The sequence below is a fragment of the Tigriopus californicus genome, chromosome 4 (assembly GCF_007210705.1).
Source record: "Tigriopus californicus strain San Diego chromosome 4, Tcal_SD_v2.1, whole genome shotgun sequence".
Classification (NCBI taxonomy): domain Eukaryota; kingdom Metazoa; phylum Arthropoda; class Copepoda; order Harpacticoida; family Harpacticidae; genus Tigriopus; species Tigriopus californicus.
The window spans coordinates 10,351,038-10,364,682 of NC_081443.1; the positions used below are offsets into that span (position 1 = coordinate 10,351,038).

Sequence of the window (13,645 nt, forward strand, 5' to 3'; positions counted from 1 at the left end):
TAAGCGAGGAGTTCTGACAACTGTCAACAGTGTGTTTGATCCTTTGGGTTTGGCCAGCCCTTTGGTCTTGGCTGGGTGCCTCATTCAAAGAAAAGTCGTCTCTAGCAAAGCCAGTGAACCAAAGGATCTTCAAGAGCGTGGATGGGATGATACCCTACCTCCTCGGTTTGAAGCTGAATGGAACTAGTGGGTTAAGGCACTTTGCTCCTTGGATGCGCTGTCGGTGCCAAGAGGAGTAGCTCCCGTCGGATTTGGAAAAATCCGCAAACAAGAACTCCATGTATTCGCTGATGCTAGTGTAGAGGCCATAGGATATGTCATGTATTTGAGAAGCGTGAATGCTTGAGGAGTGGTAAACGTTGCTTTCCTGATGGGTAACTTGGGGGTGTCTCCCAGATCCGCTACCTCTGTTCGTCGTCTTGAGTTGTGTGGATTGGGTTACTTGAACAATGAGACCTGAAGATTCAAGAGGTACGCCTCCAGGAGAGTAAATCTGATCATTGGAATGACACCTGTAGAGAATTGGCAATATATAAAAACGGCGTTTAACCCGGCTAATGTTGCTTCCCGTCCCCATAGTCCAAGAACTTTGCTAAATGCAGCGTAGTTGGGGATTCCGGATTTTCTGTGGAGTAAAGCAGGAGTTAACCCTTTGCAAGACTATAACCCTCTCGCTTTGGCTGACCTGCCGGAAGTTGGTGAAGAGTTGGATTGGGCGTCCTTGTATGCTGGACCGGTATTAGATGGATTTTTGTCAGGTCTCGTCAGAGGTCTCAACAAATGGAATCGACATGTAAATGTCGTCACAACAATACTTCGCATTGCGCATCATTGGTTAAAAAATGCAAGAGACCAACTGCTTGGAACAAAGCTTGTTAACATTCCTACCACAAAGAAACATGCTCAGATATTGCTTCTCAGAGAGGTACAGTCTTCCTTGAGCTCAGAGATCACCATGCTCAACTGAGGGAGGACACTTGAGCGCAAGCACCCATTGGCCAGCTTGTCACCTCTATTGGTTGGGGACGGTATTGTGCGTGTTGGTGGGAGATTGGAAAGGACAGACCTTCCCTTCGACGTTCAGTGCCCAATCTGGCTGCCAGAAGGAACTACTAGGAACCCTGTCAATAGTGCACCGTTATCATGACCTGGTGCACCACCAAGGACGACATCTCACCCATGGAGCTTTGAGGAATGGTGGATATCATATACGTAAAGTCGGCAGGACAGTTGATCCGTAGAATGCTGGAAGAGTGCATAACGTGTACACGCCTGAGGGGCCTTCTTCAGGCGCAACAGATACCTGATCTACCGCCGGACCGCCTTGAACTTGTGCCACCCTTTACAAATACGGGGTTAGACGTTTTTGGACCATTTTGCGTTCAAGCAGGCCATACTGCACGAAAACGTGAGTCAAGCAAGAATGTATGGGGCCTTTTATTGATGTGTTTAGTGACAAGTGCCGTGCACATCGAGCTACTTCCGCTAATGGACACTAGTTCATTCAAAAATGCTCTACGTAGATTTCTTGCAATCAGTCCCCCTGATTGCAAGATCCTACGATCAGATCAGGGAACAAACATCACCAGTTCAATGCGTCAGGAGGACTCAATCGATTTAGCCGTAATCAAAGAAGCCGTGGAGGACAAGGACAGCAAATGGATGCCAAGCCCCCCTTGTTGGGGTATTGGAGCGAAAGATTGGATCATTTCGGAGAGTAATTGAGGGGGCGCTCCTCCAACTTCACAAGCAGGCATTGTGCAGAGACGAATTGCACACATTGTTTGTTGAGGCAGCCTCCATTGTCAATAATGCACCCTTAGGGCAGGTATCTCAAGACCCGAGTGATCCTTTGCCCCTGACACCCGCCATACTACTCACTCAGAAAAAATCGCCAAATCCAATTACTGGGGGGCCCTTCAGTGAGGAGGATATTTTGGCTGATGTAAAAAGAGATGGAGGCGAATACAAATATTGGCTGAGCATTTTTTGGTTACAATGGCAACAAGGATACTTGGCAAACCTTCAAGAACGGCATAAGTGGTTGTCAAAAACCCGATGTATACAACCGGGTGATATTTTTCTCTTGAGAGACAGAAACGTAAAAAGACATTGTGGCGAGCATGTGCTCGCTCATATTGTGTCTTTCTGTGATATGTATATGTAGCTAGGAACCCCTGGTAATAAACTAGTCAACTACCATCTCTAGACTCATTTAGATGGTGGACCATGCGTCCGCCATATTGGTGACCCCGACGTGATATTCTTTTTTTATATTTTTATTCATGGGGGGAAGTGGTGTGGCGAGCATGTGCTCGCTCATTTTGTGTCTATCTGTGATATGTATATATAGCTAGGAACCCCTTGTAATAAACTAGTTAACTAACTACCATCTCTAGACTCATTTAGATGGTGGACCATGCGTCTGCCATAACACCAATGGCTGTGTGCCATTGTGGACCCGTAAACACAAGTAACGATGGTTCATTCCGTCCAGCTATAGTGGTGGTCATCAAGCGACAATAAAAAGGGAAAGTACGACGTCAGTGCTACAGCAGGCCCATTTGCGAGATGGTGCTGCTGATCCCATTGGCAAGGAACCCAAACCCAGTACTCACTTAAAACGGTTGATGAGTGTTGAGGGCAGCAAACTGCGGTTACAACATTGCACAATTGCTCCCATAATTGCGTTGACGGGACGAACGGCTAAGAGTAGCCATTCATCATTGGTGTCAAAGAAGACGTTGACCAGTTTGAGAGTGCTTCTTCTTTTTAAAGATTTGTGAAAAATTGTATGTAAGTTATAAAGTGAACCTTATTCAGCCGTTCCCCCATCTTCAAATAAGCTCTTGTAATAGCAAGAAAAATGTTGTAAGGGAGTGCTCATTGATTCTACAGATTAGACAAAATTCAATAATTTCAATAAACATTGTACTATAACCTCGTCGTGCATTAAATTGAAAGCCGGGCAGAGCTGGTAGTTTAAGTGGTCTTGAAGAGTAGGCTTCAATGCATCTGAAAAAGAGCCAGACATGGCTAGGTACCTTTGCAAGGCGTTGTTTGACTCATAACTGCAATTCTAGCCAATCAACTAGTACATTTTCAAGTACAGGAAATGAGCAGATCAAACTTTCAAATAATGAAATACCCCTTAAATGAAAAATGCATGAAATGACCTAGATCTGGGATAAAAATATTGACAGACGAAAAAACTGAAATTCGACATGAAAACAAGAATAAAAGAAATAGGACTACACTACTAGTGATAGGAAGAAGAGAAAGCTAAAGAACAAATGTGTCTTCCCATAGGCAGCCACGCAACCACTTACAAAACACAACACACGCAGACTGGCTGTTTGAAAAGATCAGGAGCAACAAAACATGCGACTGCTCTCAACAAAAGACGGTACAGAACTGAACTTGCTTGGATATTCAAGTATTAATGTGATAATTGAGGTAAAAAATGCTTGGTTGATATTCTTCACGATCTTCTTGCTCTTTGGGCTCAATGCAATCCCAGATATTTGCCCTCAGTCTGGTCTTTGGTACATGGTTTGCTGTTCTTGGATGAAGTTCCTCTCTTACCAATGGCTTGATGATGGACACCGAAAGGCTCATCCACTTTCCTGCGCCCCTTGCCGGTCTTCAGCAGGCCCTTAGTTTTGGTTCTGACATCAAGTCTGCTCTTACTTGCATTTTAGAATGTTGTTTGGTGGCAAGCAATGGGAGAGTTACCTCTTGTTTTTAGCTTAAAATTGGATCATATGGGGTAAAACACTACGGTATGTTTATGACACTACTGTTTGCGTTCAACAATTCCTCGTAATTGAGGTTTCAAGTGAAGCAAATTTTTAAGCTGGGACAAACATTGCCTCAACTTTGTCGCACTTCAATTTCCCCTTAATTTGACCAAAACCCTTCAATTTCCCCGAAAATCCTCGGTTTCATGTTATTTTATGGTCAAAGCTCATGGAATAGGTTTTTTTGCCCAAAAATGACCAAAAATAGTTGAAAACTTTTTGTAACCTATAAGAAAATATCTTTCCGACCCCTCGTTATGATGGAGAGCGTAGAAGACGTCCATTCAAATACCAACTCTTTTGGGACATTGAAGCAAGAGAGGAAGATGACGTCACCACTTAATTTTGAGAGGTCACTCGCACATTTGAGGCTTCATAGTTCTTGCTTAACAGATAAAATAAGGGTTCCAGTTCTTTTATCCATGAAAGGAATGGTTCATATACTCATATATTCATATTTTTTATAAATAGTCACAGTTTTACTCATTAATATGCTTAAAAGCTACTTTTAATCTGAAAAAAGCTATTTTTCCTATTTTAGTATTTTCTGTTTTTACAATAGACAATAGAAGTGTGCTTTGAAGAAAATATTGATACAACATTCATCTTGCACAGCCCTGAGACTGTTTATTACCATTTCATGTTGATTAAATTAAGTGTTATATCATGCATCGTAAGGTACAATGAAGATATGACGATGATGATGTTTCATTTAGGGTCTCGTGTATAGTAGAGGAATGATACATAAATAAAAGAAAGCATTGTTGAAAAATGGTTAAGGAATAAAAAGATTTGAGAACCATAGGTTCACCCCATGAACCGAATGGTTTGTTTTCATTGGGGGGACCTTGACTAGATTGATGCCACTGTGCAATCCTCTGCCTTGTCACAAGGAAGGTGTCCGACTCAGAGAGCTCGCTCAATCGACCCCTTGAGCTTTCTCAAAATGCCAAAAAAAGAATAGAATGCCGGGCTTATTCGGATGTCCGACATGATTAACAATCGGGAACCGTACAGTCAGTTGAGTGCGAGACAGTTATCATTTCAGTGACATATCCGATACATATAGAATTATGTTTCTATGTACAATTCTACTCTTTTGACGAGATCCACTTTGGGACCAGGAAAGGTATCCTGGTTCGCTCCAAATCCTCTATGGGCTCCTACAGTAAACCACCAAGCATTTGGACTGCTGATGTCACCATCAAGTAGTGAAAGATGCGGAGAGCTTCTTGATAGTCCAGAAAATCCAGTTTGTTTATTGGGAGGACCTCCTTTGTAAACAAATCCTTGAGGAACAGCTTGTCCAAATATCTTCAAAGGGTTTTCACTCTGACTCCAACGAAAGCAAAGAGAGTTGTTCCAAAGTTCTGCAAACAAATGCAATGATCTTGTGGGAAAGATCCTTTTTGAATGTGTCTTAGAAATCCTTCCTGGAACTCAATCTCAAATGCTTGAAAAAAAAATAACTTACCTGGATAACAAAGTTTGAAATGAAATGATCCATCTTGTCTTTTGAAATTATCAACTTGATCCAAAATAGAATATTTCAAATTTTGTGGATCATTCGGATTCATGGATGTAACATTCATTGGCCATAGTACTTTATCGGTTATATCTTGTCGAAATATTAGTATTTCTTGAGATGGTCCCAAACCCAAAGCATTCACTTTGAAATGAGCTTGCATCAATTGAGAATTGCCGGAGTCAGTAGCAATTGTCATTGATTGATACAAATCACAAACTGAGCCATGCAAAATAAAAATTCCGCAAGTGATATCAGCTCCACAAACCATGGAACATTTCAGCAGATGATCTGAGAACAAGCCAGTCACAAGTAATTAACATTGAGAAAATGGAATTCAATTCTATGAATTCACTGCAAAATGACTTCTATTTCTGGGGTTTGTGTTTTGGGGGAATTGGATTTTTTGTATTTATTTTAGCCTATCAAGGACTGGTTGAGCCTTCTTGGCAGTGCCTTTTCCATGCGGTTGCTTCTTCTTTTAGAGCAATTATCCTTGAGAGTTATAGAACTTCTGCAATTGTTAAAATGATGTTGTCGTCTGACTTACCTCCCACCTGACCACTTTGACTCAGATCAATTTCTGATAGAAAGAACTGAGGGTCATTCTGGACACTGGCTGGCAGAAGTCCAGGTCGAAACCCGTAAACAAATGATTCCACTTGAATGGAAAAGGCTTGAAGTAAGTTTGTGAAAAAAAATTGTCTCAGCATATTGGATCACTGTAGGACAAATGATACTGAACCAATATTTTAAAAGAAACCATCGGGTGTTGAAATGTCGCAACAGTTAACCTTCTAGCCAACGGACAAACAGTTCTTTCCAAGTCTAGTTATTACGTGTCATAAAGATTGATTGATTGACTGCCCAATGTGACAAATGCACTTCAGGTAAATGTGAGAACTTAAGAAAATGAAGAATCTATCAACGTTAGACCTTATTCAGTTTTCATAGCAATACACGTTAGAGCACCAAATAAGTTTAATCACCGAGAGGATTGTGTTACAAATGACACAGTGAATGACAAGGGTAAGACCATGTTCCTTGTAAATTTTGGATTTATAGTTATGAGATGGTCATTTGAAATGTGGAGAAGACAAATCGAGTTGCCCAATTACTTACGTACGTTAGAAAGCTCACCAATCACTGGTTATAAGTTATTCTTATAAAAGTATATAGCTTAAGTAGATGTGTGATAGATAAAATGGAACGGATTGGTCAGCAATACAAACGCTTAACTCCGCATTCACAACAAAACCGAATATTTGGCAGAGCAAAGGGATTTCCACATTCATGGCAGAACCTGGCAACCTTTGGGCTTTTGGACCCCGAGCGTGTTCCATTGGCAGCCACATTGGCAAGATTCGAGCGATTTTGCTCAATTGGCATTACTGAACTAAACAAGGCTGACGTAGAAGAGAGCGGCTTAATCGGTGATTTAAGATCAACACCAATTTTGTGAGAGCCATTAAGTTTGGTGTTGATATCAGCAGTGCTTGGAATGTACTTCTGAAAGGCTGAATTGGTGGAGGGACGAAGGTTGTCAAACGCTGAATTGGCTGAGCCTTGGTTTGGCGGAATTGGCGAGCCAAAAAGCAGCTCCTGCATCTGTTTTGCCGCAGACTGGTAAGGGTCGTATTGTTTGCTGTGGTCATAGGTTCCAATTTGGCCTTTATCTGTCGAACTGTCAATGCCCTCGGGGTCCCGACGATAGGAGCCCCTTTGGGGTATATCCATACTTTCTTTATTCATGGGCCTGACCACGGATGGTTTGACAACGGGCTGGAAACCATAGGAAGATGGACTCATGGTAGTGGAGCGCCTCATTGGGGAGGCCGACCTTCTTCGAACCGTACTCGGGGTTCGAGGCATGCCATTGTATAAAGAATTGGTCATGGACATCGGAGATTGAGTCTGTCGCCGGATTGATGAAGGGGTGCCCGGAGGAGCGTACATGGATTGACTCATGGATGGAAGCTGACTCATAGACGTCCTTGGTACGTAAGAAGCCCTGGACTTCAGAGGATCGTAGGTAGTCGGGGCTGGAATCGGGTTCTTCTGATAGATCGGGCAATCATTTTCATGCTCTTCCTGCTCTTTTTGCTTGACCTTATGGAAGAGAAATATTGTGAACTCGGGCCATTTCAGCATTTTAGGTGCTTCAAAATCAGTTACCAATTGTCGCAGCTGGGAGGCCTTGGTTGGTGCTGGACCTCTTTTGATGCTACCACGGCCAGTGACAGCTCGAATGAAATGGGTTTCTTGGGTTTCGGCAATGTGATCGGTTGATTGAATGGATGAGATATTGCTCAACTTTCGCTCCAAAGATCTTCTGCTGCTTCTACTATCGGATCGATGCAGGCCCGAGTGTTCAAATTCTCCAGGCAGAGGGCTTTCCATTGTTCTTACAGTACTTGAGATGCTGGTTTTCCTGGAAAATTTCGGTTCGTTTCTTATTAATTATTAAGAGGTGGACGTTCGGTCATGGTATCCTCAACATTGAAGCAAGGATGCCTAATAAATTGGACATAAAGCTTACCGGCTGGGAGAGCCCTCTTTATATTTGGCAGGGGTTCTTGGACGGTAATTTGTTCGAGCGTGAAGTTTTGCTAATGCCACCAGATCCTTGTTTGGCGAATCTTGAAGTCTGCTTGATTTCTCTTCACACCATTGAACGTGGCGATCATAAGGCTGAAAGTGACAAATCATAAAAGCTGGATCTCTCGGCAAGATGATATGTTGGGATTCTTGAATGCTGTCCAACCTTTGGTCCGAACTTTCTTGAACAGTGAGGACACTCCTTCAATACATCCTCCGGTTTCACCGATTTACGTTTAGGTTGTCGTTCACAAGCTGGTTTGGGGGAAATTGGATTGCCCTCGGATCTTCTTTTGGCCACATTGAAGACATTCCTGCTTTTAAAGTTGACTTTTTCACAAATCTTGACGTGCCTTTCCAAGGCTGGTCGAAGAAAAGTCCGACTGCATGTTGGACAGGGGAGGAGATTGGCATCGTTAATAGCATTGGAGGACGGCTCTATGATGTTATAGTTGGATTTGTAGGCCGATGGGCCTATGGGGAGTTCTTCCAATGGACTAGAATGGAAGTAGATCGTAAACACAGATGTACAACGTACATATGGTGCATTTAATGACCCTAAATGTTTTTCATTGGCCGTGGGTTCATGCCTCAAATGGGGATTAAAGGGAGGGGTTCTAATCCATTGAAGTCACCAAGGCTAAATCCGTGATGAGTTGACAGTGAACTGAAAATGACAGTTCAAGTACTGCATACCAAGACTACTTCGATAATTTGATTTATGCAGCTACGGTTACAAATGTTGGAGGATCATAAGCAACAATCGTGATAAATCAAACCCCTCCCCCCCTCCCCCACCCCTACTGGGAAGATGAGAGATTGTCAGAAAAAGTGATGAATATTGTGCAAATCAGGATCAATTTGCATAAATTCGTTAGGCAGACGAGCGTCGAACATATGTTCTTTGTTTTTCTGTCCATCGACTTGAAATTAGTGTCTGAGCAGAATCCAGTATCGAAGGAATCTAGACAACGTGATCTTGGTTGCCTTTTGAGTCTTTTGGGCACTCTTGTGTTTGTTCTGGACTTATTTGGAGATGAGCTTGTTTGATCGATCCTACAAACAAGGGGAACTACAATCACCCAAAAACGGGAATACTTGTCTGATACCTAAGCGTGAAGTAGTTGGCGGCAATTTAATGAACGACGTGGCGACGACGGTAACTTTACAATGAAGTCCACTGAACGGAATTTTTGTACATGTCAATGCATCTTTGAACGATATCCGAGAATCGAAGAAATCCAAGGATGTAAAACATAGCCTTAGCAGTTTTAGTTTATCTTGCGGGAATGCTTGGAGCGTGTCTTATTCCACTCAAATATGTCTTGAGGCATTGACATATATGCTTGCTTTAGGCGGCCATTTGTCAGCGGGATAAAAATTAACCCCATCCAGGGAGCTGCATTTGAAGTCATACATTCTATACTTGAAAGAGCACCACTGAGGTGTTTTAAACCGAGTTCATAAATAATTCATTGCTATCATATCTCACAAAATGACCTGTTGAGCTTTGGAGCCACAAGAAAGGCCAGTGTGTGACCATTCAACAAATTTTTTTTCCCACCAGTTTGTTCAATGTTCCCAATTTAGTTTGTTCAAATCAAAGGGTCGATATACAAATATTCTCAAGGTTTAACATGCGAAATCACCTTTGCTAGCAAGGTAAACCTTACACTTGCAAATCCTGACGTGATGTTTAACCGTCACGACGTATCAGAACAACCAAAAATTCCAACACTATCACATCCACTTACTTGAGGTTGGCCGGTTTCAATGGCGGACTATGGCTCCTCCTGGCCATTATGATCCGTTCTTTAAAGGGTGGAGGGGTGGGCTCTTGGTCAAGATCCTCTTTGTTTCCATCCTCGCATTGTTCTTCGTTCAATTCGAACTCTTGATGACTGTCAGGAGACCCGGATTGACTCCTTAGAACCGAACCCTTGTCTGGCTTGTCTTCTCGAGGGCTTTTCATTCCGAACTGAGTGGACGATTCGCGGCTATTGCTTCGAGCGTTCCGCAAATTCCGAATCCGGATATCTTCATCCGAAGATCTTCGCGTATTCCAAGTGTCTTCGTTCTCTTTGTCAACATCTTGGAAGTCCTCGTCATTGGCCAGGCTGTCTATGGCGGCCAGGGCGGCTTCTAAAGGATTCTCCATATCGGGCTCGGGAGTCATATCGTTAATTCGACCCAAAGTCGATTTGGGATTAGGACTCGAGTCGTGGCTCCGGCAATCGTCTTCTTCGATGATGGAGGACAGCCGATGATTTCTCATGGACATGGGTGCCTCGCTCTCACTATCACTCATGACGATGGGCTGCTCAAAGTCCCGGAGGAAGTGATGATCACTTTCTAACACCACACTGTCGTCGATTGTGTGGATTCCAAATTTGGCGGAATTTACACCTTTGCCATACAAATGAGTCACGGGAGTCGCTTGATGATGACTTCAATCAAGTCCCTTTATGACAAGGCTTGTCGAGATACATGCATATGATGTGCTGATGTGAGGTACGTAGAGGAGGCGACGTCCGACCAATGCTTTGCACGGGGGCTTACTGTTCTACCAGTACCAGTGCAATGTGCTCTAGAGTACTTGAATTGAGATTAGATGGTGAGATTGAAGGGCCTGGTTGAACTTCGAGCTTGGATGCACCATTCACAGTTGGCACCTCACTGCTTCAACTTCACATATTGAGAAAATACAACTTCTTGCGAGATCATCTTCGATGGGGATGGAAGGGAGTCGGAGAGACAGGAACTCACCTTTGCCCAACGCTCACAAAATATTTGTTAATGAGTTTTTCTAGGCTGATTTTTGGGCTGCAAGAGCCTCCCACACTTTGAGGAGCATTTGGCTTGAAACTCCATCCAGAACTCACTTTCCTCTCCTACATTTCCACACCACCGTTGAAATTGCTTTGATATTCTTCATGCCTGAATGTAATGGCCAACAGTTCAGTTCTAGCCAGCAAGTACTTGCGTATTATCCTGCTTTACACACTTGAGGCTAGAATTGCCTTCTTCTCGTTGGCCGTCTCAGTACTGGGTTACTCAAGCAATTCGAGTTCGGATGTTCAAGCTATGAACGACTTGTGTGTATCTTTGTGGGCCCTTCGTCGCCAAAGACGAAGAAGGATGGGCGCCCCGCTCGGTGTGCTCAGACAGCACTGATTGAAAAAGATCATTTTTTTATCATTTTAAGTTGGAAATAATTTAAGTCCGAACCATGAGTTGTCCATACCATTTGTCGGGGGTGGTGCTGGCTCAATTCCATATCCTTAGATGGTGGTGCTCATTATGATTTTACTCAGTGGGTTGCGTAGGCTGTTCCTATGTTAAATTCGGCAAACTTGACTCACCGTTCCCATCCCGTCTTTACCTAGAGTTTTGACTAAGAGGCACCTCCAGAAGATGTGGGCATTGTTCACCAACCAGTTGTGAAGCCAGGAAGGTACGGATGCTCAGCTTGGACCGTGAGGGGCCCCCTCAACTTGATTTTTGTCACTCATTCTCGGTTAGAGCGATGCAAAGGCCTCCTCGGGAATGCATGTCGTGCGAGGGCGGCAGAATTCCGCCCTGCGCGTCGCCACTCGCCAACGAGATCGGTCCAGATTCCTCAGATCCCGCCAGATCATCGACATGCATTGACAACACAAAACGAACGTGGAAGGAGCACTAGCAAGCGGGGCTTCTGGCCAAATCTACCCACCTTCATGGATTCGGTCGTTTCTCATTTCTGGAGCTCAATATCTTTTTAGATTTCAGCTCGACTAACTTTGCGTTGGCAATACTTTTTTTCCCATGCTAAGGACTTGGTCGGTTCTAAACCGTATATGTTTCATTAAGGAATAACACTGATGATTAGAAGGCAGCACATAATTCTTTCATTTGAATCTTCATTGCTTCACGTACAAAAAATTGTGTTGAAAACGGGCAGTTGGATAAGTCGGTTTCAAGTAAGACCATCCGTCAAAAACGATACGTGCCGTTATCTGAACCAAAAATATTAACGCTGTGTTGGGAGATAACATCTTTCGGTGACAATTTGAACAACATCAACCTGAGATGTAACTATTAATCAATCAGGCAACGATACTCAATCCCGTTTTATCACTTATTATTTGGTTTGCTAGGTTGAGACTTCCCAATTTTGACAAACTTGGGAACAGAAGCAAATTGTTCATGGCCGACATTAACTAAAAATGAAAATTAGCTTGTAACAAATGACCTTCTTTGCCCATCTTTGCTCACCTTTGCTCACTATACGGTACATATCGAGACGTTTCTGAAATCCCAGGTCACTCTCCTCAATGTTACGCTCTTTCTGTCAAATTGGACCTTGATAGAGCTCGAAATGGATTGAGAGACTTATTGCGAGGCTACTGAACCACGGACTTCTCGCAATATGGACTGTAAACGGGTTTCCCTCCAATATGACCTGTTTCGGATCAGACCAGCTATGAGTCTCTTTATTTTCGTAAAATAAACAGATGTGAGTCACTGCAATTAAAGAAAGGCCACTTTCATAACTTTTTATTTGTTTCTTACAGAGTCACTTGGCGGCTCTTTGGCTCGGCTTGGAATCTTTTGATGGGTGTCCTTATAAGAAGATATTCTCGCTACGCTATCACAGCCATCATTGATGCTTACCCCGCCCTTGGGAGTAACAGCAAGTTTGCCCATTTAGAATATTACAGAAGCAACTAATGTTCCCATCTAAATACCTCCAAGAAGCTTCGATTTTAGCTATTACCACAAAACTTCCTTTCCTGATTTTCCTAACGCAGATTTTGATTTACTTGACCAGAGCTTTTACTCATATTCAATATCAATTTTGGATAAGATGAATGATTCAGACGGTAGGGATTTTATCTCTTACGTTGTAAGTCTATCCATATCTCTAGCAGTCCGTGACTAAACTGAACCGGAATGCGTTTCGGAGGTCCACATACATGACTCAGACACCTTCAAATTCATAGCAAGTGCAAACGAAACGAACTTTGGAGGACTTCATGCCAAACCCTGTAAGACACCGGCACTCTCCTCATAATTTACTGTTCGACCAGCATATTCTTCCCTCACCTGTCTAGTTGCTCAAAACTAGTTCAGAGAACGAGATAGGTATTCTTTGTTCATATCCGTAGGGAATCAAGATCAACTTTACCCAAATCATGCCGTGTGGCAAGGCCTAAAAAAGAAAAACATCATTGACACAAAAAACTGACTTGGGCCAGGATTAATTTCTACTTGAACATAATCTTGAGCACGCCATGATATCACGATCGCTGCATTTCCAGCGAATGTGGAGGAAGAGGTTGCAAAAATGTATTTCATCATCGCGACCTTGCCAAATTGGGCCAATATTTAGTGTTGTGACAAGTCTTTCCTGAAATAGAATGATAGAGCCTGAGCAACAGATTGTTCGTGTTGGCAGGCTAAGCATGATTTGAAGTTTAAAACCTCCCACACATGAAAGCATTTGGCGCCTACCACATTTAAAAAAACCATCTGGAGGAGCTATTAATACTTCTCTCTGTATTTGGAAGCCATAAACAGTTTTGAAGATCACTATATGACGACAAAATTGTGAGAACTTATTGAATAGAACAGGCTAATTCAAAACTATGCAAATGGTTTAAGAATAATTCGCAGTCGTTAAACTAACCTCAAGGTAAAAATAAAAGGAAAAAAAAATATTTCAAAAAATCAAAGGTTGGAC

The 13,645-nt window shown here is 42.8% G+C and overlaps 1 protein-coding gene across 1 annotated transcript; it reads right to left on the minus strand.

The window, feature by feature from the left end:
- Positions 1-6,288: 6,288 nt before the first annotated feature.
- On the minus strand, positions 6,289-11,556 carry LOC131879334 (uncharacterized). The gene is made up of 6 exons (XM_059225622.1): positions 11,168-11,556; positions 9,678-11,093; positions 8,090-8,420; positions 7,865-8,016; positions 7,501-7,756; positions 6,289-7,434 (listed from the first exon to the last, which is right to left on the minus strand). Exons 2-6 carry the CDS (start codon positions 10,229-10,231, stop codon positions 6,544-6,546), a joined length of 2,184 nt encoding a protein of 727 aa, XP_059081605.1. The 5' UTR covers positions 10,232-11,093; positions 11,168-11,556; the 3' UTR covers positions 6,289-6,543.
- Between the last annotated feature and the right edge of the window lie 2,089 nt (positions 11,557-13,645).